Source organism: Rissa tridactyla, chromosome W, assembly GCF_028500815.1.
Source record: "Rissa tridactyla isolate bRisTri1 chromosome W, bRisTri1.patW.cur.20221130, whole genome shotgun sequence".
Lineage (NCBI taxonomy): Eukaryota > Metazoa > Chordata > Aves > Charadriiformes > Laridae > Rissa > Rissa tridactyla.
In genome coordinates, this window is record NC_071496.1 from 4,669,558 (window position 1) to 4,696,897 (window position 27,340).

The following is a 27,340-nucleotide window of genomic DNA, read 5'->3' on the forward strand; positions in this document are numbered from 1 at the left end:
CAGCCTCTCCTCATATGCCCTGGTCTCCAGACCCCTCACCAGCCTGGTAGCTCTCCTCTGGACACGCTCCAGCACCTCAATGTCGCTCTTGTACAGGGGGGCCCAGAACTGAACACAGCACTCGAGGTGAGGCCTCACCAGTGCCGAGTACAGGGGCACCATCACTTCCCTGCTCCTGCTGGCCACGCTATTCCTGATACAAGCCAGAATGCTGTTGGCCTTCTTGGCCCCCTGGGCACACTGCTGGCTCATGTTAAGCTGGCCGTCCACCAGCACCCCCAGGTCCTTTTCTGCCGGGCAGCTTTCCAGCCACTCTTCCCCAAGCCTGTAGCGTTGCTTGGGGCTGTTGTGACCGAAATGCAGGACCTGGCACTTGGCCTTGGTGAACCTCACACCATTGGCCTTGGCCCATTGACCCAGCCTGTCCAGGTCCCTCTGCAGAGCCTTCCTTCCCTCAAGCAGATGAACACTCCCACCTAGTTTGGCGTCGTCTGCAACCTTACTGAGGGTGCACTCAATCCCCTCATCCAAATCATTGATAAAGATATTAAACAAAACTGGCCCCAAAACTGAGCCCTGAGGGACACCGCTGGTGACCAACTGCCAAGAAGATTTCACCCCATTAATCACAAGTCTCTGGGCACGGCCATCCAGCCAGTTTTTTACCCAGAAGCACCCTGTGCTGGACTTCCCTGCCTGGTGTGCCTTTGATGGCATCTGTGCAAGTACACGTAGAGTTAAAGTGCCCTAGGTACTCTCTGAGGTCTTTAGATTTAAATCCGCCTGGAAGCGTTCCTGTGCAACCTGCCCTAGGGGACCCTGCTATGGCACGGGGTTGGAGTTGATGATCTCCAGAGGTCCCTTCCAACCCTATGATTCTATGATCGATTCTCTGATCCACTAGGACCTAAAACTCATATATTTGAGCTGGGAATGTAAGCTGTGTTATTTCTTTCCTCTGCGAGAGAAGCTTCTGTTAAGACTTCACAGTCCGTTGTCCAGAGTTTTAATGTTGGCTGACTTAAGGCTTATGAGGCACTGGCATGGCTGTGGCTCGAGCAAACACTTGGGGCAGCAGGTGTTGATGCACATGCTTGGCTTTGAGTTGGTAGCTAAATTCTTCCTGTCCCAGCGGGATACGCATGTCCCTCAGGGCTGGACTGGATCCGAACTGAAGCTGTGGCCAATATTTCTCAATAATGTACCGGTGCTGGAAGCTCTGATAAGGAGCAGCATTTTGGACGTGAGGCACCGGTCGATGATGCCCTGTGGGCTTTGCAGCCTCATTTTATAAAGCGCCAGGTCTGGAGAGTGGGACTGGTCTCTCTCCTGTCTCCCCTGGGTCGTGATTCAAAAGGAGGTGTCACATTTTGGAAACTTCCACGGTCAAAAAAACTAAAAAAAAAAAAAACATTTCTGAGGATGTAGAAGGGGTGGGGGAATGAAATATTAATAGATATTACCTGCTCATCAAAACTCATCTTTATTTACATTGAGAACTGGAAGTGTATAATCAGCACAGGAAAATGCAGCTAAATATATTTATGAAGTAAATATGAGTTGTTTACTTTTGAATAATGGTGAATACCCTGTATTAAGGATGAGGCCTTGCTGCATGCTGAGATATTCAATAAACAAGGTTTGTGGCAGGAGTAATATCTTTTACTACCCAGCTGATGTCACTGGAAAAAAACTGTCAGGCTATCTGGCACGCTGAATATCCAAAAATGTCTTTTTTTTTCCAAAAACACTTGAGTTGGTCTAATACAGATTTTATTCTCCCTGCAGACTTTGCCCATCTTATATCACCACGTCTAAAACAAGTCAGCTGTGGGCATTTTACTTACAGCACATTTTTTGCCTGTTGTTTTGTTTCTGAAGATGGGCAGTGAGAAACTGAAATGTAGACATAAAAAGAAACGCTGGTGAATTGTAAACCACAAGGAAGACAAGATGCACAGACCTCAGAAATGGGATGGAAATAAGAGATTTGTAATTTATATAAAGGGCCTCGTGTTTCAAGAGAAAACGTTTTGGAGAGGCATGAGACATCTGTGTGTGTGGCTGGTACACAGATCTACGTACATCCAACAGAAAGCAGTGTAACGTGTTTGTGAAGATGGGGGATAATTTTCACCAATTATGTCTGGATATTTTAATTAAGTCAACAATCAGTTTTGAAATAAAAGTAACTTTATTTAAATATCTTATTTATACAAAGCGGGACTGATGTACAGTGATAAGAATATGGTTATAAACAACACTGTAAAATTATTTCACTCTTTGTTCAGAGCAGAGATGTTTTACCCAAGAGGTTATTTTCAGTTATTTCTTCAATTTTGATAATAGCAGGTCTGGGGAAAGCAGGAAGCGGATATTTCTTTTGTGAAATGTCTGCCTTTCTTTTTTTTTCTTTTTTTTTTTTTTTTTTTTTTTGTGGGCTCCCACCTTGGGGCTGAACTAATGAAAAATAATGAGAAATCTTGGAGAATTAGATGAACAAGGATTTCCGTGCCGCTGTCACAAGGTGAGTTGCTCTGTGCTAAGCTCCCTGCTTCTGCAACTAAACCGCTATTGTCTCTTGGGCAAGGTCGTTTAAAGCTCACTTCAAAATGTCATCATCACTTTGAAGTCACAGTAGGAACATCAGTTTAGCATATCCTACAAGCAAAGACTCCTGCATGTGGTAGATTGCCTCTCACAGGCTTTGCAGAGGGACAATCTGGGCTGAATCCTAATATATTAACTGTTTTGATGCGTACTTTGATTTCACATAAAACCCACCCAAAAATGGGCTGAATCTCGTGGTCCCTGGGCTGGATCCCCATCCAAGGGGTCGAGTTCATTATAGGAGGCGTGAGGCAGCAGTTGAGGATAATGCAATATTCAGCAGAGCAAACATAATTGTTTCCTTTTTCCATGCGTTATGCCTCCTTGGGTGGTAGCAATAATATCTCTTTCTTAAGCACGCACTTTTAGAGAGGTCTTCCGAGACTGACGAAATGCCGATCCGGGATCGCACCAGCCTTGCATCCTTGGTGCTGCCTCTGATGACGCACACCCCAAAGCCATGCAAAGGTTTTTCTGTGTTTTTGGCTGAAGGCAATGTGAAGTTCTTTCTTCACCACCATCCCCTGCACTCCAAGCATGCTTATAATCTGCATTTCCAGTTTGAACCCTTGGTTTAAGGAGGTGTTCACCCCTCTGAAGGGGCAGCTGATTAAGAAAGATAGTTGTCAACTACTCTTGACAGAGATTAATCATTCTCAAGCTCTAAACCAGCCCTTTGAACTCAACCCTTTCCTGGACGGGGAGAAAAAATGTCTTCCTTAACTGTGCAGTTCTTTGTGCAAGAACAGGCCATGCTTTTGAGACAGAGCTATCTCCTGATCAGCTCAGCAGGGCTCCTCCGCTTTTACAGGAGTTGCTTTAGGTTCTCATTATGTTTTGCTCTGCGTAGCTATCTCCAGGGTCCCTGATACTGCAGTAGAGAGAGGCGTAATGATTAGGGCTGGGCGAGTTTTCTTCTCTGCAGTGTTTGCAGAGACTCCAGAGATAGAATCACAGAATTGCCTAGGTTGGAAGGACCTTTCAGATCATCAAGTCCAATCATCAACCTGACACTGACAAAACCACCACTAAACCATGTCCCTCAACACCACGTCTGCCCGGCTTTTAAATACCTCCAGGGATGGTGATTCCACCACTTCCCTGGGCAGCCTCTTCCAACGCTTGATAACCCTTTCAGTGAAGAACTTTTTCCTAATATCCATCCTAAACCTCCCCTGGCGCAACCTGAGGCCGTTTCCTCTTGTCCTATCGCCTGTTCCTTGGGAGAAGAGACTGACCCCCCCTGGCTACCCCCTCCTTTCAGGGAGCTGCAGAGAGCGAGAAGGTCTCCCCTCAGCCTCCTCTTCTCCAGGCTGAACACCCCCAGCTCCCTCAGCCGCTCCTCACCAGACTTGTGCTCCAGACCCCTCACCAGCTCCGTTGCCCTTCTCTGGACACGCTCCAGCACCTCAGTGTGTTTCTTGTGGTGAGGGGCCCAAAACTGAACACAGTATTTGAGGTAGGGCTGCGTATGAAAATGCAGTAAGGCATCTCCACCAGAAGGTCGGGAGAAGCTGATCTAGGAAGAGGTGGTAGCCTGGTGGGATGAGCTCTTTCCCAGGACAGACAAGAACTAAATTCAGATGCTTGCTCTGAATCAAGCATGTTGGGATGCCAGATCCCAGCTTCATGCCCTAACCATCGGCTGTCTGACATTTTAGGGTTGCTCTGACCAAGAAGTCTAGCTGTCACTGAGGAATATGCTTGTCAGAAGTGGCATAAAGGAGCTTCCATTTTGACAAGCCAGTGCTTTCCATCAAGAAGAGGTTTTGTCAGACAATTTCTGGTGGGCTGGAATGCCTGACTCGTTCTGACAGCGAGGAACCGAGGCATATGGACGTGGAACCACCTTCCTGAGCGCCTGCAAAAAGGCTGTGGCAGACTCGGGTTGAAACTGCACCTTGCCTGCAGATCCAGCCCTCTGCCTCCGGCAACAGTTCTTTTCACTTCTCGTGCTTACCACAAATGTATTTCTTTGCCAGCAGCGATTCAGAGACAGTAGCGTTGCCTCCACTGCTGAGCAGAACAGGATGGATCTTAAACATTGCCACCCTTGGGAGCACTGTGAAAACAGAAGGATAATTGCTAAAAGGTGCCTCATGAGAAGAATCCATCGCTGCCTACGATTTAGCTCCCTGCTTCTAACCCAGCGTGTTTTGCTTCTGAAGGCTGTGACATTTGTTAGTTGTTGGACGCTGTGCCGCTGCCCTGCACCACCACGGGTCAAGCACAAGGCAGGGATGTCTAGCAGGGAATCCAACGTGCCCTGGTAAATCTAGGTAAAGAAATAGGCTTGACTTTGTTTCCCTGCCTAAATCCGGCGCTCCTGCTGCTACGAACTCAGCAGCTTGAGCTTAAACACCCTATCCATTGCCCCAAATAATATTAGCTACAAGATTTCCTTAGGCAATTCCACCCTATGGCATTTCAGGTGACCATATTGCTAAATAAATGGCACTAACAGGTGCATATTGCATGTCTGAGCAGCCAGCTGCAGGTTGCAGGTGGAAGGATTTGGCTGGGATGTGTCCATGTGTTTTCCGTGGTTGGAGGCAGGGAGAGAGGTTGCACAAGAGCACCCAGGGGTGCTGGGGCTGGATGGAAAAATGCTGGGCAAGGTGTTGGGCTAGTGCTGGCTCCTTGGGATGGAGGTGGCAGCGGGGCCAGCCTCGAAGGGCTACATGGGGGGTAGGAGGGCTCCATCCCCATGCCCACCATCCCCTGGGATCAGTGCTGGCAGTGCCCGTGGCATCACAGCCCGTCACCAAAATAAACCCCTGGGCTCTCAGTGGAAAGAGCCTGGCGCTGACGCTGCAGTATTAATCTTCCCTTTCAGCTGTTGAAAGCTCGGGCTGAGTTGACTCAGTAACAGACAAGCTGCCTGACTCTCACACCTCCGCTGAATTAACGTTGGGGGGGGGGCAGGGTCATATCAGTTAGTGCCACCCCGCTGCTGCCCTGGGATGGCATCTTGGCAACATCTCCGAATGCCTTCCTGGGACAGCTTTGTGTGTGTCGGCGTGTTGGGTGAGGAGCTGGACCGCCTCTAACAGAGCTGTAAGGAAAAGGAAGGTGCTGTAACCGTACGTGACATTTGCACTCCTGTGTTGCAACGGGGAGAGGAAAGAAAGCAGAAAATAGTCACCGCACTTGCTACTAAATTTTTGTTCGCTCTTGGCATCGTGCAGTTCGTGCCTCTGAAGCTGCTAATTTCGCCTCTAGGAAAGCTCCCCTCTCCCTGCCTGCGCTGCTAGATGGAGTCACAGCTTTTACCAGCCGTACATTAGCATCTTGCATGTTCCCGGTGCTAGAAGAAGCATTCGGGGGGGGGGGGGGGGGGAAAAGGAAAAAAAAAGAAAAAAAAAGAAAAGAAAAAAAAGGAAAGGAAAAAAAAGAAAAAAGGGAAAAAAAAGAAAAAAAGAAAAAAAAAAGAAAAAAAAGAAAAAAAAATCTAGGCAACATCTTGCTCTGCTTTGCAGATGAATTCAGAGCCATGTATTGAGACTAAAAAATAGCCGAGTGGGTATTTTTGAAAAGGTGATGTTACTGTTTTAAATAATGCATGATTAAGGGCTTACAGAACAGGGCACAACATCCACCCATGCCTAAAATGAAGGGTGCTTGACTTCAGCCAGATCTCTGCCTGGCTGCAGTGAGAGCCTTTCCCTGCATGCTTCTCGCAGCTGAATCCTCGATGACTTTTTGAGATGCAGCCTCCCTTTCTATCTAAATTTGCACATCCCCCCATGTAATTTTGTAAGATGTGCTGATGTGTGAAGCACAGAAGGACCCCTGAGCAGAATGAAGAGCTACTCTCTCTGCTGCAGCTGAGTGTTGAATTGCTCAGAGAGGGAGAGGGCACTGGCAAAAACTCAGCGTGGATCAGGATTGATCCCGTTTGTTCCCTGGAGATGCAGGAACTAAAATTGTCCTGTAGGCAGAGATGAGTGGGGCAGGTATAGGGACTGGCTTGGGCGCACACAGCTTCACAGTTGGGAACATACCAAAAAAATTAATGGGAAAACCTGGTGAGCACAAACTCATCATGTGCCTGTGGTCCATGAAGGAAAGATGTGCTGTGAGCTGAGCCAAGGACCTCTAACGTTCTTGGAGCAGCTTTGCCTGTGGAAACACATCTGCAAGGAGCACGGAGAAGGGACACGCAAGTACATACCACACACGCCAGCTTTGCTTATATTTTAGGGGACAACATAAAAGCCTTGCCGCCAGCCCACAGCGGTTACCCCACGCACCGCCCATCTCCGTGGGCTCAGGAACCAGCTCCGTCAATGGGGTCTGACACGGCCAGCGATGGCGTGTACGTAAAGAGCCCTTGGGAGCACTTGGCGTCCTGAGCAGGTTGTCAAATGATGTCATTATATACCTTAGATTTGAAATATAGTGATGTTGAAAAATCTTTCAAGGCGTTAGATCCGGTAAATAACGTTACCAGGGTTTTTCTTGCTGGCCAGATGTATTTCTGCAGAACTTCAACAAGATGCCCTTCCTGCCCTGTTTTTGGTCACTGCTGCTGGTTGCTCTTCATTGACTTGTTCTCTACCTGTCCTTCTCGGTGCTCTGCATGTGTTCAGGCATCCTTCTGGTCTATACCTAAGAAGCATAAAGCCTGATCCTACAAGGGTAATCTAACTTCAGCTGCTGATGCTTGTCCTTTTGTGGATCCTCTTATCCCACCAGGTCCTTCTGGCCCCTGAAAAGTGGAGTGGAAAATTAATCACTGACATCAGAATAAATGTTCTAGAGGAGGTGCAAGGAGCAAAGCTTCTTGAAAAATGTGGGCTGTGATTAAAGACGTACAATGGGTCACTTTTAGTTAGCGCAGCTTAGTGGCCAAATGGGAGCTGTAAATTGCACCACCTCCATCCTTGGCTAATGCAAATGAAATCCTTTGGTGTTGGCATTATCGCTAGCAGGTTGCAAGTTCTCTACGAACTGAAGCAAAAGAGTTAAAGAGAGACATTAAAGCATTTTCTCCCTAGTCTGAGCCCGGTTCTGCCCTCCTCTTTCTTGTTATTTAGTGTTTATTGCACTTTTATCATTATTATTTTATTTGTAGTGGCATGTTTTGTGACGGGGCGCCAAGACCGTCAGCCTGATTTTTAGCCTTTTCAGAGCACGTTCATTAAACCGTGACAGGTGATTTTCCCTTCTGTTTGGGCTCTGCCCTTGTAATCCTCATCCTGGGAGCTGAGCGCATCTTTATAATTCAGGGGATGGACCGACAACTGCTTCTCATACGCTTGCTCTCACGTCCTCTGCCTCAGGGGGAGCATGTGCACCAAAGTGTCTGCTGTCTTTTAGAATAATTTTTAATACACCCTGATTATCGTGGAGGACGCAGGTGACCCAGGGTTTGTGACAGTCTGTAGCTCCTGAGGGAATTTATTTCTGCTGTCGGCTGGAAAGCCCAGACGAGCTTCTCCACTAACTTTGCGCCTGGCAAAGGGGAAAAAGTTGCTCACCATGGATCATGGTGCAAAAAATGTTATTTTTGCAAGGGAGGTACGTGCGATGTGGCCTGTGCAGTTGTCCCTTTTGCCTGCCCAGGAGTCAGGAATAAAGAGGTGATGTAGCACAGGGCTTGGACTATCAGGTAGCCAGGGCCCAGCGATACAGGCTATAACAGATACTTTGTTGAGCGCATATATGACATCACGTACTGTTCGGTAGTAGATTTTGCATTAATCTTGATCGGTTTTGTTTTGTGTCTTGCTGTCTGTCTCCAGCACTGGTTCTGCGCAGAGGATACGGTACTAGAAGTCTGTCCTGGTTGAGTTCGCTTGGAGGTACTCAGGTAGACTTCAGCGGCAGTTTTTGAAAGTTGCTCACGTTTGCCCCAAATGTAGTCACACCGAACGCCATGGGAATTTTCTCATTGGTTTCAGAAGATGCTGAGCTCACCCTTTGCTGCCCTTTGGAGACAAGTTAGAACCACTCTGATCCCTTTGAAGAACTTGCTTCTCAAACTCACTGATACAACACACGCAAAACATCTGTGGTGTGGCTCACCCACGCGATTTTTGCATTTCTTGGTGCCACACATGATGTAGCTTCACAGTGGCACAGCTCAAGGGCTTTACTCCTGTTTCTCCATTAAATGGGAAGGACTGGATTTTATTTTTTCTTAAACTGGGCAAAGTAGCAGGGTGGTCACCTTCAAATTTTTGTGCTTGTGTAGTGTGACTGACCTTTCCTCAAAATACTTGTCACCAGCTAGGTTTAATATGAGCTAAGCTGCAAAAATAGCTCTAGGATAGCACTTGGACCAGAGGGGTCAGATCTGAGCTTGGGCGGATGGCTGGCTCTGTAACTCATGGATGTTTTGAAAAAGCAAGGCAGCTATGTAGGTCTGCGTTCATTTAATGGCCGTCTATCAACATCAAAATTTGCGCTTTCCTCTCATCTATTTCAACTTTCAATGTCAAGGCTGGGACCTGAGCGATCTGTTCCTCTTGCCCTGGGCAGTGAATGCCCAGGGTCGGAGCCCTGCCTATGGATTTTATTGCTCTTATGGAGAAGAGGGTCAGTGTACCAGGAGCCATGGTTCAGACATGCTTTCAAGGTAGCATCAGCAGAGGCTGAATTGGTTTGTACTATCATGTTTTTTGTCAAACCACTGAGTTACTAACGAGTTGGGATTTCTGCCTCTCTCTTTGCAGTCAACAAATACGTGGTCCGAGTTTTTACGGGTGAAGTTAGCGGCAGTGGAACAGATGCGGATGTCTTCATTAATATCTTCGGTGAGAAAGGAGACACAGGTATTCAAATGCAAATCATTTCCTAAAATATTTCTTCCAGCTCTGCGGGCCTGCGATCTGAACAACACACAGCCGCAATCTGGCAAATGCAGGATAATTTGGCTGAGCGAAAGGCACAACAAATGGTGGCGTTAGCTCTGGGGTTTCTCGCATCCACTGCTTCTGGAAGCCGCGTCTGCAGAGCAACAGTCGTAGCTGGGCTGTGAGCGTGACCCAAGTCACCTACCACCAAAAAACCCAAACCCTGGGAAAATGCAGCATAAACCACCAGCGTAAACCAGTGCAGCAAGTGGCAGCCCGCTGAGGGATCCAACACCAATGTGTATCTGCGGGCATCATGCAGTGGGAACTGCATGTCCCACCTTTCTGTGGCCCCGGACGGGTAATGCTGTCCTCTCAGTGTGTCACAGGTTGTGGCTGAGCCTTCCTGGCCTTTTAGAAAGATATTCTAACCAAGGTTTGTATCAGCTGGCTTTGAATTAATGGTGGTAGCTTTTTTCAATGCAGATTGTACCACAACAGTGGTCTAGCAAGTTTATTTTATTTTTTTAAAATATTTTTAATGGAATAATAATAAAAGGTGTCCCCGGACCACTATGTCACGCCACGGAGAGGAGTGGGCAGAAATTCCTGGAGACCCAAAGAGCAAATATTCTCTCTCTTCTATACTGCACCTATCCTGTCAAATTCAAGAAATAATGACATGATGTCTGCCAAGTGTCCTTGAACAGATTACGAAACCTAGTGGATGGGTCTCATCCTTGATTAATTCTCCAGACTTTTACAAGGGGATTCATCTGATCTCACTGGAGACATCTGAAAGTGGGAGTCTAAATCTAAGCTGGTTGCCCGGGCACTCTGTCATATCTGCACAGAGAAATAACACCTCTGGAAAACGATTCATCCCCTTCTCCGGTAAATGGGATGAATTGCCCTCTGAGACCTTTCCCTGCGCTGGTATCTTGGGCAGGTTCAGTCCCACCGGCACAGGAACAGCCTTGGTTGCAACCGGGGTCAGTGCTTTAATACTTTTCATAAAGGCAAGTTCCTGTGAGATCAGGAAAAGGCAATATACCCTTGGTTGGGTCCTAATTTGAAAATAAATCCTTCCTGTGTGATGCAGCAAAGAATCCTATGCCCTGAAATGTCAAAATTTGCAGTTTGTGACTGAAGGCTTTTTTTAAACAGTTTGGAGGTTTTTAAAGACATTAAAAATAAAAGGGAAATGTGGTGGTATGAAAAAAAAAAAAGATGCAAAAGCCATCTGGATATATATTTCTGAAAACTCTGGAAGCTCTAAGTAACTGTGACATTAGAGTGAAAATCCTGGTCTTTTGTGTGCTCAAGAAAAGGTACCGTTTTTATTAGAATATAAAGTCCTCTGCCTTTACTTTGAATCCTGGTTGCAGAGAGCTGGTACCTGGAGAATATTTGATTCAGTCAGTGGTGACATTCCTAAATATTTCTTCACTTAAAAACACACGTATGCCAGTAACCCTTTCCTCCCTGCTTTTTCTTCTCTATTTTTTTTTTCTCAGGTGTGAGGAAACTTGACAATGACAAAGACAACTTTGAAAAGGGAGCAGAGGACAAATTCACACTCGATGCTCCAAATTTGGGAAGGTTAAGGAAAATTAATATAGGGCATAATAACAAGGGTGGCTCTGCTGGCTGGTTCCTCGCAAAGGTTAGTTGCTCCTGAGATGTTTAACATAAGCATGGTGCAGGATCAAAATGTCTCGCTTTTTACCCTCTCGGTGGTCTGATGCCAAGAAATGCAAAGATGTTTGCTGGTGGTACAGGTCCTGCTTACTAAGAGAGGCACAAATCAAGTTTTTGCCTTTCCAGAAGTGTCTTCTCCAGCACTTGCTTTTTCTGCAGAGCAAAGGGGGGCTGATGAAGCGCTGGCAGCCGCCCGGTGAATGCCAGTGTGGGGCATCTAAAATCAGCTGCAGCAGCTTCAGGTTGGGTGGGTAGACAATGAGGGACACTCTGGGTTTAGGTAAATTGTCGGGCATCTCAGGGAGCTTTGTGGCAGTGAGAAAATCCAGTTGTTAAGACTTGAGTTTGCCTGCTCTAACAGGATTTCCTCTGCCTCAGTCCCTGTGGTTTCTTTGACAGATGAGAGGGAATTCTCTCAGCTGGGGCTTCCAACCCCCCGCCCCAACTCTCTTGACTTAACTCATTACCAAGATGGCAAAGATACCACAGTCTAAGAAATACCTGTGGGGTCTGTTCATACTGGAAATTTGCAAAGACTTATAGCTTGGCCAAATTTAAGTGATTTATCATGGGTAGAGCAAAAGAGATATACCTGCCACAAAGATCCTTTTCTTCCACTTCCACTTTTCTCCTCGGTTTAATCTCCTGCTCTAAGGCGTGAAGGTATTGCAGCTTTTAGTGAAATGGTTGAAGGAATATTTTAAGAGAAATCCATGACTCTTTCCTCTAATCTGATTTTCTTTCCTCTGCTGGTGTAGTTTAACACAGCTGGCTTTAATCCACTGAAGAGCTGACCCCAAATTTGTAAATCCTAGATAACAGGGTGGTTTGACATATTACAAATGCAAATATTAGCACATTCTTTTCCACCATCACCATACGCTGCACTAAAAGTTATTATGTCGGTTGTCCTTGAATAATGCAGAAGATGAAAAACAGAGCTGTTGTGCTGCCTGTAATAATTAGGGGGGGAAAAACCCACAGAAAAGGAACATCATTCTCACACTGCAGATGTGCATGACGGGAGTTTTGATGTTGGTTGGGTTGCTTTAGTCTTAAAGCCCAAAGTAGTGACTAGTTGCATCCAACACACTAATCCCATGTTCTGCCACAGGAACCTCCGAGATGTTTGTGATTAAGTAGTAAAAGGCAACTTTTGCCTTCCAAGTTCAACTGGAAGCTTGGAGGAATAAGCTAAAACATGGCCCAGTTATCTTCTGCTGTTGGTAGATGTTTTTCTCTAATTTGCTCCAATATCTGGGGACTCTAGCATTGTCACTCCTGGATGAACTTCCTAAACATCATTAGAAGTTCTTCTTGTGTTTCCTAGTTTTCCGTGTGCCTTATACTCAGAGCTGGTTTTCTCTACCCCTAGATCTATGAATAAAGATATTAACAGGAACCCAAAGAGAATCAGCTGGTAGAGGGGAAGCTGAGTGTTGATATTTCTCCTGAACCTCATATATTTTAGTTGGACATTCCAGCACTGCTCTCTCATGGTGACAATCCCAGCCCTGGAAGACACTGCTGTCCGTGTCTACAGAGGTACAACGAGAATCGGTAATGCTGGAGGCAACAGCACAGTGTGGGATGAGTGACAGGAGAGGAAGCTCTGGTTCCCGAAGAACGGTTTCACAAATCTATCAGAAAGGACAGATTTCAGATTCTTCTTGTTTGCTGGGAAGGCAGAGAAAAGTGGCAATGCCTTTCTATCCCTAACAGTGATTTTCTTTCTCTGAGATATAAGCCATGCAGGCGAGTAGAAACTTTGATTTCTTCTCTTCTGTCCGAAACTCTTCTGTACTCTTCACTGCTTGTTTAAAACGTTGCAGTAACTCTATCGCAAGCTTCAGGAACCCAGAAGAAGATGTTGGTAAAAAATGCCTCATCAGGAGGTAAAGGCAAAAGATTTATACGATCTGAAGAGAAACCAGAGAAACCACCTGCTTTAGGTGACCCTGCTCTGGCAGGGGGGTTGGACTAGATGATCTCCACAGGTCCCTTCCAACCCCGACCATTCTGTGATTCTGTGAGGTGCAAGAAACTCCAAGTGGGTAACATTGGCTTAATCTACTATTAAAGGCAAGACTGTTCCCTGGCTTGTTTCAGTAAAAGATGTATGTAATAGGTCCAAGAGTCAAATCCTTCCAAATTAGAAATTATTCATACCACATGGTTTCATGGCTGTATTTGCAACGGTTCCATCCTGGAGTAACTGAATGGGATAACACAATATTACTAGGTCGCACAAGCTGATGCGATGGTCTTGATTTGTCCTGAAACTCCTTAGTATTATTTTATAAAAAGGCTCTAAAACTGAGAGAGAAAGAAGACAGCCTGTTCCCAGAGCAGAACAAAGAGCTGCCATTCAGCTGATGGAGAAGAGTAGCCAGCAAAGGGGCTCTGGAGAGAAGGAAGACAGGCCAGCCAGCTGGTCTTGCTAGCAGAGACATCTGGTCTCATACGCGGCGAGAGATGCAGATTGAGTTCACTGGAGAAAAAAAGAAAAGAAAAAAACCTGGGTTTTTACTCACTGATTGTCTGAGATTCTATCAGTACTAATTAGGGAGCGGAGAGGGATCTGCTCGAGTATTGAATGTATTAAATACCAGGTGAGAGTGTGTACATTAAGCTTCTGCTCCTCTGTCACCCCCTGTGTAACACCTTTGCTTTTTCCACATTATTTTGCAAAGTGCCGTTTCTTTTCTCTTAGGTGATCATTGAAGACATTGGCAATAAATGTGTGTACCAATTCCCAGTTGGACGCTGGTTTGCTTTAGATGAAGATGATGGAAAAATCCAGAGGGACATTCTTGTTGGGGGCACTGAAGCCACAGGTAAAGTCATGGGCTGAATCCATGGTGGGAAATGTGATGATACAAAGGCCTAATTAATGCTTCTAGCTGTGTTTTCTTTAAAGATTGAACACCTTATGCTTAGGGAGACCTGCAGTGGAGCATCTGCTGGTCAGAGGCTGTTTTGTGTGAGGGTCCCTCAACAACCATTGCATTTCCCACCTCCATATCTCACTGGTGAAGCTGCGCTGGACCTACGTGCTGATTTATCACCTGATGCACCTGGATGAGGGGCTGAGGATGAAAGATCCAGCTTGTACTTCAGCAAGTCGCTCACCAGCTTTCTGAAAGTGGATTGCAATTTCCACAGTGCATATTGTACTTCAGGTTCTTGCCTAGGGAACTACACATCCTTTTACAAAACAAGAAAGGCAGTGCCGAGCCCTAAAACTGTTTTGTTTTCCTTTTTTTTTTTTTTTTTTATTATCCAGCATGGCTAGAGACAAAAACGAAAGTTTTTTTTTTAACAATCAAAAGTTATGCCTCTGTCAAAAGAAAGGTGGATAAAAGAACTTACCAAGAGGCAGAAGATTATTTGGATCGCGTTCTGCCTGTATTTATTTGTGAGCATAAAGGCAACACTTTGACTATGCACGTAACAGCTGGTCTTCACTTCATTGTATGGTTTTCAACATCTGCAGTCCTTGTACTCCCCCCTGCATGTGCAGGAGGAGACTGGTCTGCGTGCAGAGTCCTGACTGCAGGAAATCTGGAAAAAAATCAATTCATTTACTAAAAGGTTCCCTTATTTTTTACCATTCATGACTGTGCATTTTTTCCCCTTCTCTCATGAGTTTGTTTTAAAGACGTATGCACAGTCAACCATGCTTGAATACGATTTTTAACATAAACTTCAAAGAGAGGATTTTTTAAAGAGAGCAAGTCCTGATGTTTCTACTTCATCCAAAGTCCCTATTGAAATTTTGTGGGTGATTTAAGCAAAGGAAGAACTTAGCTTGGGCTCCAATTGTTTTATTCAGGCTCCCCTAAACACTGTTATAGTTATAGAAGTGTCTATTTGGTGCCATGACACAGGTCTGAGAGATGCAAGTGAGCAAGAAGGGCTTGCAGAAAGAAGTGTTATCTTTCTTAGACCAACAGTCGGAGCTTGGAAAAAAAAAATATATATGTAAACTTTCATGCATATTGACTTCTTTTCAGAAATATTTTCCTTTCTTCCAGCTGGGCTAATACCTCTCCCAAGCCTTATTTCACTGAGATCTTTGGGATCTCACAGTTACAGTGAAGGTCCTGCTGGCTTCAGCAGCATTAGAAGCTGCTGATCCCGAGTTTTCAGAGTTCTGTGGTGCCACAGATCTTGCCACCACAGCTTAAAGGACACTTCTCCATCCTCTCAGCATCCTCAGACGTGTTTAGTGATTGGTACCTCTCAAAACCAAGCAACTTAGTTGCCAATTCAATATTTTTGCTTTTCTTCACCTAATTATCACCACATGGTGATAAAAACCCCATTGGGCCATGCGACGGGAAGTTTGTCGTCACAAAATTCCGACAGTCTGAAGGTAGCTGTGCATTTCTCAGAGGTATGTGTGGGATAAAAACAAATGAAGCATTGCACTGTGTAAGTCGAAAGCTTAAAAAGACCGGTGGGAAACCAGTAGAGCCCAATGTACATCCAATCAAAAATATTACTCTCAGCCTTTTGTCCTCCCTTCTTTTCTTTCTAACCAAATTCCTGATTCCTTCAGGTATTGTGTACAACGTTGCTGTAGTGACAGGCGACATCAGAGGGGCTGGCACAAACTCCAAGATCCACGTAATTCTCCACGGCTCCAAAGGCTTAAAGAACAGTGGGAAGATTTTTTTGGAAGGAGGTGAATTTGAGCGTGCCAGGACAGATCTCTTTAACGTGGAGATAGCAGCTCTTCTCAGCCCTCTCAGCAGGGTCACCATTGGGCATGATAACTGCGGTGTCAGCTCTGGCTGGTTTTGTGAGAAGGTGAGACCAAGTTGTTTGTCTGTAGGTAGCTCTCAGACTGTTTCCCTATTCATAATCTGACCCCAACAACCAAATGCAGTTTAAAAAAAATAATAAAACCCCCCTGCTTTTATTTGGATGACAATATCTCCGGTTTAACAAGTCAATATTATACATAATGCATGGTAGTAGCTGATTGCCTCAAAGGCACATTAGATGCATAAGTCAATCACTCGCTAATTGGGTTGATTGCCCCTTTGCAGTCACAAAGATAGAGATTATTTTTTGCTCAGCGCCAAAAGCACCTTCAGATATTCGCCCAAGGGGCCGGACAGAAATAGTCTCGGTTTGTGCTGAGCATTTTGAAGTTATCATCTACAAAGTGGCTGACCACCGCTGTCACTGGGAGGTAGTGGAGAAATATGTGATGTGAGATCATGTACAAGATCAGCAGGAGCTAATGGGAGGGTGGAGGAGGCAGCAGCTGCCTAACCTGAAACTGGGAGGAAATGCAGTTTTCCTGGAAAGCAAAATCAGCTTAGGATGTGTTTGAGGGCTTTTTGTATCTTGTGTTTCTTGCAAAACCCTACTGTGCGCTGGTGTGTGGTGCAGGACATGTGGGCTACATCCCCAGCAGCGTGGACAGCAGGGCGAGGGGGGGATTCTGCCCATCTGCTCCGCTCGAGGGAGACCCCCCTGCAGTGCTGCCTCCAGCTCTGGGGCACGAACAGCAGAAGTACACGGAGCTGTTGGAGCGGGGCCAGAGGAGGCCCCGGAGATGCTGGGAGGGCTGGAGCCCCTCTGCTGTGAGGACAGGCTGAGAGAGCTGGGGGGGTTCAGCCTGGAGAAGAGAAGGCTCCGGGGAGACCTTATACCAGCCTTTCAGTCCTTAAAGGGGGCGTACAGGAAAGATGGGGAAAAAGTTTTTAGTAGGGCCTGTAGTGATAGGACAAAGGGTAATGGCTTTAAAATAAAAGAGGGGAGATTTAGATGAGGTGTAACGAAGAAATTGTTTACATTGAGGGTGGTGAGCCCCTGGCGCAGGCTGCCCAGAGAGGTGGCAGATGCCCCATCCCTGGAGGTGTTCAAGGCCAGGTTGGACGAGGCTCTGAGCAACCTGATCTAGTGGGAGGTGTCCCTGCCCAGGGCAGGGGGGTTGGACTAGATGGCCTTTAAAGGTCCCTTCCAACCCAAACCATCCTATGGTTCTACGATTCTATTATGTGCCGCACACTGACACAACGCTGACTCCTGCAGCCACACTGCCTGTTCCCATTCCCTTGCCCTGATGGTGTTTTATCTCCTCTTGGTTGACTCATTTTAATGTACTTCTGGAAAAGTGGGAATAAAAGGACAGAAGGGTCCTAGGTATACTCCAAATTGGGAATTGTGCGACCCATCCCGTTCATGTTGGTCCAGAAAACCTGCTTTTGAGAGCAGTACCAAGATCTCCAGCTCTGTCTTTGCTTCAGTTACTTAAGTTTTCAGTATCAAGGCCCTGTGGGCTTGCAGTAACAGAATATTAGAACTCACCTTCCCAGTCTCTTTTCCTAGGTGGTGGTTTACTGCCCATTCACTGGTATTGAACAAACCTTCCCGTGTGGGAAATGGCTGGATGAAGATGAAGGAGATGGTCTCATAGAGAGGGAGCTCTACGAAATGGTTTCCCTGCGCCAGAGAAGACTGAAAAGTAGGTACAAGTGTCCAGGAGCCTCCTGTGACCCCCCCACCCCACCCCGCTATGCAACAGCACCCTGAGTGTCACCCATGCAATACAACATGGGTAGGCCCATAGAACGGTTTGGGTTGGAAGGGGCCTTAAAGACCATCCAGTTCCAACCCCCTGCCCTGGGCAGGGGCACCTCCCACCAGACCAGGTTGCTCCAAGCCCCGTCCAACCTGGCCTTGAACACCTCCAGGGATGGGGCATGGTCGGGTAGAGGCTCAAGTGAATTGAGTCCTGCATGAGTTTCAGCTTTGAACATCCTGGTTTGGGGAGTTTAAAATGAAACTTTTAAAATACCCTTGAAGAACTGCACTCATTTTCTTAAGGGAAGGAACTGGACCTGGCAGCCTTCCTCGGTCCACCGGACTTTAGGGCTGTCTCAGCCACCACTTCTTTGCAGAAAAGCGAGGCTATGTTTCTTATCACTACAAAAGCAAAGTTTTCTGGTTCCAGATGGAAAGAAAACCTAAATAAAATAAAAAGACAAACCTGGGGAAAAGCAGGAAGAAAAACCAAACTCTTCCTACTAAGTTCATCTTTTTTATTCTTGGCCTTAAAGAAAAAACAGCTCTTAGTCGTGTCCAGCTGCCGAACGTGCCTGAGGAGGCACACGAGCACTGCTTTTGAAGCCTCTTCTCTAGAGGGAGGCAATGGCAGAGGTTTGCTGGGAGATGCTGCTCCGTGCGGTGCGGGGGCGTTCATCCATCCGCCCATGGCTCCAGCACCCGGCCTCGCTGGCTGCTTTCCTACTGAAGCCGAACGGATCGCTGCCGTCTCGCCTGCGCCAGTGTGTATGTGTAAGCAGAATGTTTTAATTAGGATAATAAGATACAGTCTAATCCGAATGCTTCGGGTGGGCTCCTGCTTAAACAGCAGTTCATTTAAATAAGCTTTATCTAAATGTTAGTCAGTGCTGTAACCACCTCTGTGCCTCTGACTCGGACTGTTTAGCTAAAGCATCTGCAACCTTTAACCCTCTATTATCAGCTCTGATTGTTATTGACGGGCTAATTCCCCTGCTGCCGCAGTGCAGGAGATAGACAGAGAGCATTAGCCTTGAGAAATCTGTGACCTTTAGCTGCCAGATTATAGAAGCGTAAGACTTGGAGTTAGAAAAGACCTATTATGTCATCTCGCCTCTCTCCCCCTGCACGCAGGACTGTCCCTTTCTCTAGAGCTGATCAAAGCTCGGTTCAACCTCACTTCGGGTATCCATGGTGAAATGGCTCCCTGCGCAGCGTTTGCAAGCTGTTCCCGCAGCGGATTGCAGCTCGACGTGTAGCTTGTATTAATTCTCAGTCTTTTTATTTATTTTTTTAAACTTATTTCCACCACCACCCTTATCTCGAATGTTATCCCGGAAAGTGATGTGTCAGGTCTAGCCCTCCCTGGTGTTCGTGCCCCGGGGAATAGTTGCTCTGGCTCTGAGAATTCCCAAACTGCCTGGATCCCTTGATGTGAAGGGGTAGGAAGCAGGGGAGTGTGCCCAGCGCGCCCCGGGAGGATGATGATGATGATGATGATGGGTATTTGGGGAAATGCCTGGTCTCCCCCGGCAGCTGCAGACCTATCTCACCCACGTTTCTCCCTGGGTGGTTTCTCCCTGAGAGCCTTCTGTCAGCATTTAATCCTGGTACAAGTTCCCTTTCCCCCCTCCCTGCGTGCATCGCTCCTCCTTTCCTTCAGCAAGAGGTCGGGGAGGCCGAGCCAGACCGATGAGGGAAGTCTCTGGCGGCTGAATCGCCCTTGCCCTTTCCCCCGGGGAGAGCGGGGCTGCTGCATCGCATGCCATACGCAAACTTGCCTTTGCTTCATTTCTGCTCAGATAAGACTTGCTGGTGCTTTTCAGAAGGGAGTGGCCATCAACGTTTTGCATATTATTAAAATAAGGGCAGAACTTTTTCTACAAGAGAGTCCCCTCTCCCCGTCCCCCCTCATTTTTTGAGTAGCTGTCACCTCTTTTTGACAGTCAAATGCTGAGGAGATCAGAAAAAATCTAATTTATATGCATGTCATTGTATTTTTGTATTCCGTTCTGGGCTCTGAAGGTCGAGCCGTACTCATGTGGGCTCAAGCGTACCGAAAGGGTTAGCAATTCTTTCGTTAGGATTTGTTAATAATTCAGCTGATGTCTGAGTCCAGGAAAGAAACCTGTTCCCTCTCCTGCAGGTGCTGCAAGGCCTGCAGAAGTGAAACACATTATTATGAATAAAGAATGCAGATGAGGGGCTCTCTAGAGGGAATAACGTCACCATTATATACGCAACTGTCCTCTGGTATGAAAACCACTGTGAAGTTGCTGCAGGTGGACTGCTCTTACAGTTAAAATGTTGGGTGAAGACTTAAGAGATAAAAATTTTGTAGCTTTGCCATGATCTTTGGGCACGCCACTTAGAGTAACACAGGTGCAAACTGAAGTTGGGTGGGATTTAGGCGTCTCAATAATTTTAAACACTTTTGAAAAATACCTTTACGTAGCTCTGAGCATGTTTGCCCCACGTGGTGCAGCCTGGCTAGAGACACCTGAACGGGCTTCGAGCCAGCCTGTCCTGCAAAAGGCATATCTGGGGTAACTGGGGTAATTCCAACCTCAGGAAGGCTCATTAGCTCAGGATGAAGTGATACGTGGTTGTATCCATTCTCCCTGTTCCAGACACAGATCACCTGGAGCAAGTTTTAGGAGCTACCTGGGGCTGCATTGCACCATACACGAGTAACTGGGCACTTTCTCATTAACAAAAAGAAAGCTGACAGTGTTTGCCTGGCTTTCAAATGGTCTTCGAAGCTAGAGTTGTGGGTGTTGGAGAAGTATATTGAAACTGCATGGAGCACATCCCTGGATTACCCTGTCTGTATGTGTGTTCTTATGTATATATTACCTTCTATGCATGACATAGGAGAATATGGTTCACCTGGAAAGCGGTGATTTATGTTTTTTATCATTTTATTTTAAATGAAAACACAGAGCTATATTTCCAGGCAATCTCATTCTTGTATGTCCTGAAGCAGCTGATTATGTTTGTGCAGAAAAGGATAAAATGTCCTGGTCTTCTTTTGTACCATCCTGCCCTCTCTACCACCCGGGGCAAAGAATTATTATGTTTTTTACCAGGACACCTTTAAAACTTACTTTTTAAACAAAACCCCTCAAACCTTTCTTTGTAGAAAACCCCTGGTCTTTATGGATCTGGACAAGTGACATTAAGAATGCGGGGACAGATGCCACCATCTTCTTCCAGATTTATGGAGACAAGGGGAAGTCAGACGAGATGAAACTGGACAACAATTCAGACAACTTTGAAACTGGACAGACTGACAAGTTCATGGTATGGCTCTTGTGGAAGTGGTAAGTTTGGCTTGGTATCGCTTTCCAACACATTAGCTTCAGCTCTGCATAGAAAATCATCAGCATGAGGTCTTGACCTCAGTAGATCCTTCTGAAGTGGAGGTGAAGCCATTCAGTTTGCTGGTGACGCAAATGATTTCCCCACCTAGGGATATGGCTTGTCTTCTCCAAACTGGGCTTAGGCTGGTGTTCCTGGGTGCTCAGGTGCTGATGACTTCAAGTCATATTCCTCTGTGGCTCCTGAAGCAGATATTCTTCCCATGAGGCACAGCCCCACTCATGTTATAGCCCCTTTTAGACCATGCTTCTCCAAAGCTATTAATTTATGTATTTTTCCCCCAGTGCCTAAGTGGTCATTGGCTATTTGCAGGAGAATTAGCAGTGGTGTTTCCTCTCCTTGGTGATCTGGTCTTTCAGCCTCCTAGACGTGAGCCTCCGTGAATGTTCAGGACTGAGCTCAACAGCATGTTGAGTTTGGAGAATCATAGAATCATAGAATCATTTAGGTTGGAAAAGACCCTTGGGATCATCGAGTCCAACCATCAACTCCACTCTACAAAGTTCTCCCTTACACCATATCCCTTAACACCACATCTAAACGAGTCTTAAACACATCCAGGGATGGTGACTCCACCACCTCCCTGGGCAGCCTATTCCAGTGTCTGACCACTCTTTCTGTGGGGGGTCTTCTGTTTAGGAACAAATATTTTTAAACGTTAACTGGGGACTGGTCAGAACAAAATTGAGAAACAAAATCATCTTAATGCATGGCTGTAGCCAAAACATTTACCCCCTTTGCATCAACAGTTGTAGATGCCTTCTGAAGGAAGCGTGGCTGTGCTTTGCAGGCCCTGTTTGAGAAAAAGCTGAAGCTAGAGAACTTCTAGCTAAGGCTAAGAGGCCTTAGGTCCTACTGGGAAGAGTGGTTTCAAGGAAATCTCATGATCAAAAGTGTATGGATTCAACTTATATGTTTTCCTCTCCTGAAAAGAGAGGCATCAAGCTATGAAGATAGGCTGACAGAGTTCGGGGTGTTCAGCCTGGAGAAGCGAAGGCACCAGGGAGACCTTAGAGCCCCTTCCAGTACTTACAGGGTGCCTACAGGAAAGATGGGGAGGGACTTTTTCCAAGGACATGTCGTGATAGGACGAGCAGTGATGGAAGAGGGTGGATTTAGATTAGATATCAGGAAGAAATTTTTCACTCTGAGGGTGGTGAGACACCGGCCCAGGTTGCCCAGAGAAGCTGTGGCTGCCCCATCCCTGGAAGTGTTCAAGACCAGGTTGGATGGGGCTCTGAGCAACCTGATCTAGTGGGAGATGTCCCTGCCCAGGGCAGGGGAGTTGGAACTGGATGATCTTTAAGGTCCGTTCCAACCTAAACCATTCTATGAATTCTATGAATCTTTGCAGAGTAGGGTTTACTTTTAAAGGACACAATATTTTTTTTACTTTAGCTTTTGACTTCTCTCTGATTTGGCTCTTAAAAGACGTTCAGAGATGTCCTTTGTGGGCATGCTTTGCTGACTTACAGAAATGGCTAACGGACTTTTTTTTCCCACCATAGATCGAACTCCCTGATCTGGGCACGTTTTATAAGCTTCGGATATGGCACGAGAAAAGAAATCCCTTTGCTGGCTGGCATCTGAATAAGGTGAGGGAACAGCAAGGGAATGTAGACCTGAAAAGCCAGATTGGTCACAAAGGTCTGCACTGTCGGTCCTGGGTCACTGTGTTCCTCAGCTGGCAGCTGAGTGTGAGCTGCTGTGGCCAGAGGTGCCGCCCTTTGCTGGCCGAGGGGTGGAAGTGGAAATCCTACATGAAAATGGGATGGGAAGAGAGCACATCGTAACTTTTGCAAAAATATGCGGGGAGAGAAGGATTCATTGCCTATTTTTTTGGAGGAAATTCCTTCTCCTTTCTGTCCCTCTCAGTTCAGGCAAGCTATGCATGGGAAATGAGAGCAATGGGAAATGGCAGCTACCAACAGCCCAGATCGATGGTGAAAATCACGTTTCCCCATCCTTACAGTGTCACACCACTGTAGTTCCCCCTCAATGCTGCTGGTGGTGGGGTTCCTTATTCTTCATAAAGCTTCCTACTCTTAGACAGAGAGGTAAACCCACTCCTTCTACGGCCTATTTAGGCTGGTCATAACAAAAAAAAACTGATTATGGTAGAGACCTGTTGTACAATGGAGCATAACCTGCCCTGAAGTGCTGACAGCCCATTGCAGGAGGTTGACATTTGCAGACTGGAGGCTGTGCAGAAGAGAACAGCACTGTGCTGTATGAGAAATAAAAAGGGTGATCTTGATCTTCAGTCACACGTCCTTTGTTCCACCAGCAATGATTACTGTGCTGTCAGCCCTCACCTGGGTCTGCAAGGCAGCAAGTTCATCCCTAAGCTTCACCCATACTCCTTCTGCAGAGCTTGGAACAGGTTCTCTGTGCTTAACAAAACATACACTTTGCTCTGCAGCCATAAATAGCTGCGATGATAAATCACAATTTACCGCTAAGTGATTTTTCTTGCGTGCCTCTAATGTGCTTTGACAGATCCTGCCCTCCTGCACTGTTGGGGAGCTGTGAAAGCATACGTGGTCAAACACCTCTCCAGTGGGGAGAGGGCGTCAAGTACTGCTGTGTTCACCATATGGTGGGAGAAGGTGGTCTTTATCAAAAAGAAGGAGCTGGTCAGACTTTGGGGCCACTGCAATTGTCTTTATTGGTTTGTTCACAGATGATGAGCAAGAATGCTTGGACCTTCTATAGCCATACATTTCCCTGGGGTATCCTCTTTCCCATCCCAGAAATTGTGTTCAGGGAGGATAAGAGGGATCTGATAGGATGTCTAGGATTCACTTTGGGCCAAACTGTCTAAGCAAACCCAGTGAAGTGAAATAAATCTGCCCGTATACAGCCAGTCTGAAGTTTTCTGGATGCATCAGGCTCACGGTACATGAATCCCATCACTTGTGCATCCATTTAAGCACCTAGGAACTTAAGATGAAGCCTTAATGATGCTTTGTTCCAGTCCTCACACATTTCATGTGAGGCTTACTTCATGTCGGGGCAGGCTTCCATTTTCTACTAGAAGAACGCAAGAACAGCCATAGTGGTCCGGCCAAAAGTCCATCTAGCCCAACATCCTCTCTCTTGTGTCACATAAGTGCATGATTAGAGAGCTGTAAGAAAAGGATAAGTATTTATGATACTTACCTCTAGCATTCTTCTAGTTTTTCTTATTTCCAGTTGGAGACTTACTTCTTGAACAGATCTACTAATCATGGAGCACTGAGCAGGTTTCTCTTACTTTTATTTGCTCAAAGGCTCCAGTCTCCCCTCAAACACTTACACTTTTAGCAACCATAATAGCTTTTGGCAAGAACTTCACAGGTTGATTGTGTCCTTTTGTTTGCTTTGAACTTCGCTCTACAAGCATCATTTGATGCCCTGTATTTCTTGTAGCAAAAGAGTGAATAGGTGACCCCCCTCTGCCTTCTCCATGCCACCTGTGATTTTGTAGACCTTCATCATACCCTCCCTTCACCTGCTTCAACAGTCATCTGCAGAGCTTATTTGCTCATTACCCCTTTGGAAGGTACTGCAGAATCTTTGATCATTCTTGCTGCCGTTTTCTGGGTGTTTTCTCAATGTGCCATGCACTGACTTTAAGCTGCGAGAACCAGCAGTGCAAGTGCCATCCAGGGTTTGCTCTTGGGATTTGTACAGTGGCATATGAAAAGCAACTACTAAGAGCCACGGTGTCCATCAAAATTTTCACAACATCATGGAGCGACTGGAGAAAGGAGGAATGAAAAGCCATCAGCTATGACAGAATTTTCTCCATGCATCAGTGCGGTGCACGAGTCGGAATGACGATCTCGTTATCAATGTGTGTTATTTCTCTACTGCTACCTACTCTTCCTTCCCAGGCACAAAAAAAAAACCCAAACCAAAACCAAACCAAAAAACCCCCAAAAACCTGTCAGGAGCCTGTTGCTTTTTTGTCTTTAAGACTCTGAACTCACGCAGTGTTTTGGTTTAATGAAGGTAACTCTGCTGAAAACGCTGACGAAAGAAAAATACTCATTCAACTGTGGCCGTTGGCTAGATATAAATGAAGACGACAATGAGATCGTGCGGGAGCTCCCTGCGGAGGGATCTCTAGTGACTGAAGTCATGCCAGGTGAGAGCCACGGGCTCCGTGCAGGGGCTTGCTTAGGACCTGAATGGAAAGAAACCCTCTTTGTATAAGGGATGTACAGGCAGACCGAGGCAATTCAATTAGCTTCTCTTTCTGGCACTTTCTCTCTGCAGTCTTTTCTGTGTGCATCATTAGCTGCATGAAGCCTCAGAAATCCCAGGCTCTTATTCTGAGCAGATTTCCCTGTGGTGGGAGATGGGAGAGATCTGGCCACAGCACAATTGTTTCCAGAGCTATATCTATATTTTATTTTTTTTTCAAACTTGTATTTTTTCCAGTCTCCCTTAAAATGTGAAATGCCAGGTTTGAAGGGATGTTCACGGAAAGCAAGCTTAGCTGGAATGCAATCTAAAATTTAATGATCATTTTTGAGCTTTAATGTTTTATATAATTATACGCACATTTATGCAGCTATATGTATAAATGTATAGGAAGTTGCACAGGACAGTTGTCCAAGAGTATAGGCACCTTTCAGTATGTGTGAGCAACACGAACCGTTTATTGGGTTTACTATGCTTTAACTGGTGATTTAATTAAGGAAAGCCACAGACCTTTGCGTTGGCTTCCTGGAGTGGTTACTCCTGTCTTGACCTTGTGTGACGAGAATCAAGTGTCCTTGGAGGGGGAATTTTGGAGAGCAGAATACCTCAAGGTGGCCATTGGGATTTCTCTAATTTCCACCGAAGCACTCAATGGGGCTCCGCACTCTGTAGACCACGAGTGCCCTGTTTTGTGAAACTTCTGATGAACTCAGTGATCTGCATGCAGCTGAGCAGTTCCTCAGAAGAGGAAGAGTAATTGTAATTGCAGATGTTATTAAAATGTAAATAAACCTGGTTTTGAAATGTATTTTTAATCAACTGTGGAGAGAGCTGCTTGAGTTCAAATGCAGGCACTTTCCCGTGCGGAGCAGTTGTGCCGAGCAGAGGCAAGACACAGCATCCATGTGTTGGGCTTGCAGGGGGTTTTGGGAAGGGAGGGTGGGATCATTGCTTCTTATCCCTTCCCGATGCTGGAGAAGACAGGTCTCTCTCTCTCGAAGGTTGGTCTGTGGGCTGGTTCTTCCTTGAGAAATTTCTTCTGGAAGTCCTTCACTCAATGGGATGGGAGGGCAGAGATGAGGGTAGGGTACGGGGAGGAGGTGGCAGCTCAAAATCCATATGACAAAATCCTAAATAAAGATCTCAAAGGTGACAAGGAGACAAGACACCACCCAACCTCCTGCACTGTAAGGGTCCCAAGGCGATGGACCAAGTGGGCTTGTCCTGCCCCAGAAAGCCAACACGAAGAGCCCGTTCCTCAGGTCCCTGAGCGCTCAGCCCCTTTTAACTCTTTTTGTCTGCCTGCCATGCCCCTGGATGCTGAAAATGATGTCTTCCCCAAACACATCGTTACAAGGTCCCCCATCACCAGGACACTCTCAGGAAGGCAGGAAGGGAGGTAGGAGGGCTGGGGCCCCGTGGAGGCTATACACTCCAATTCATAAAGTTTTACCTGAAGGGAATAGCATTTTTGTCTCCTTCTTTGGAGGGATTTTTTTTTGTTCTGTTTTGTTTTGTTTTTTATCTTTTTTTTTTTCCTAAGTGTAAAAGTCAATACATCAGCAGAAGTACTAACTGGAAGTACGAGCACTTAAAATTAATTGCAAGTCTGTGGAAAATGCAGTAAATTTAAATGACAATTAATCGTGTTGCTGAAATTTTTTTATTAATTTATGTCTCCACAGTGATAAAATACCGGGTGACGGTTTGCACTGGGACGGTAAGTGGGAGCGGCACGGATGCCAACGTCTTTGTCTGCCTCATTGGTGACCAGGGAGACACGGGAGACCGCGTTCTCTACAACTGCATCAACACTGTCAATAAATTTGAAAAAGGCAATGTAAGTTCACACAGCAGCTCCTTAAGATGGGTTTTAAAGCATGTGACAGTTTGTAGGTTGGTTTGAGGTTTTTTTGAGATGTATATTTGTAAACTTGGCTGATTTCCTTGCCTGTTTGGGCAAGGGCATTAGGGAGAAATAAATCATGTCCACAGAGCATCATAAGAGGTTGCAGTTGGAGGGAGGTTTAGGTCAGGGTCAGTGTGGTCTTGCTTGACATTGGTCTGTTCGTAGAAGAGTCTCCTGGTTTGCTCCCCAGCTACGTCCTGACTGT

The 27,340-nt window shown here is 46.1% G+C and overlaps 1 protein-coding gene across 1 annotated transcript in view; it reads left to right on the forward strand.

Moving 5' to 3' along the window:
* Positions 1-27,340, forward strand: part of LOC128902103 (lipoxygenase homology domain-containing protein 1-like) — a 153,412-nt gene that overhangs the window by 32,361 nt on the left and 93,711 nt on the right. Inside the window, exons 6-14 of the mRNA XM_054184480.1 lie at positions 9,291-9,389; positions 10,928-11,076; positions 13,825-13,948; positions 15,676-15,926; positions 17,460-17,595; positions 20,797-20,957; positions 22,544-22,630; positions 25,032-25,167; positions 26,912-27,066. Coding sequence (XP_054040455.1) covers positions 9,291-9,389; positions 10,928-11,076; positions 13,825-13,948; positions 15,676-15,926; positions 17,460-17,595; positions 20,797-20,957; positions 22,544-22,630; positions 25,032-25,167; positions 26,912-27,066 — 1,298 coding nt within the window. The remainder of the gene's footprint in view (positions 1-9,290; positions 9,390-10,927; positions 11,077-13,824; positions 13,949-15,675; positions 15,927-17,459; positions 17,596-20,796; positions 20,958-22,543; positions 22,631-25,031; positions 25,168-26,911; positions 27,067-27,340) is intronic.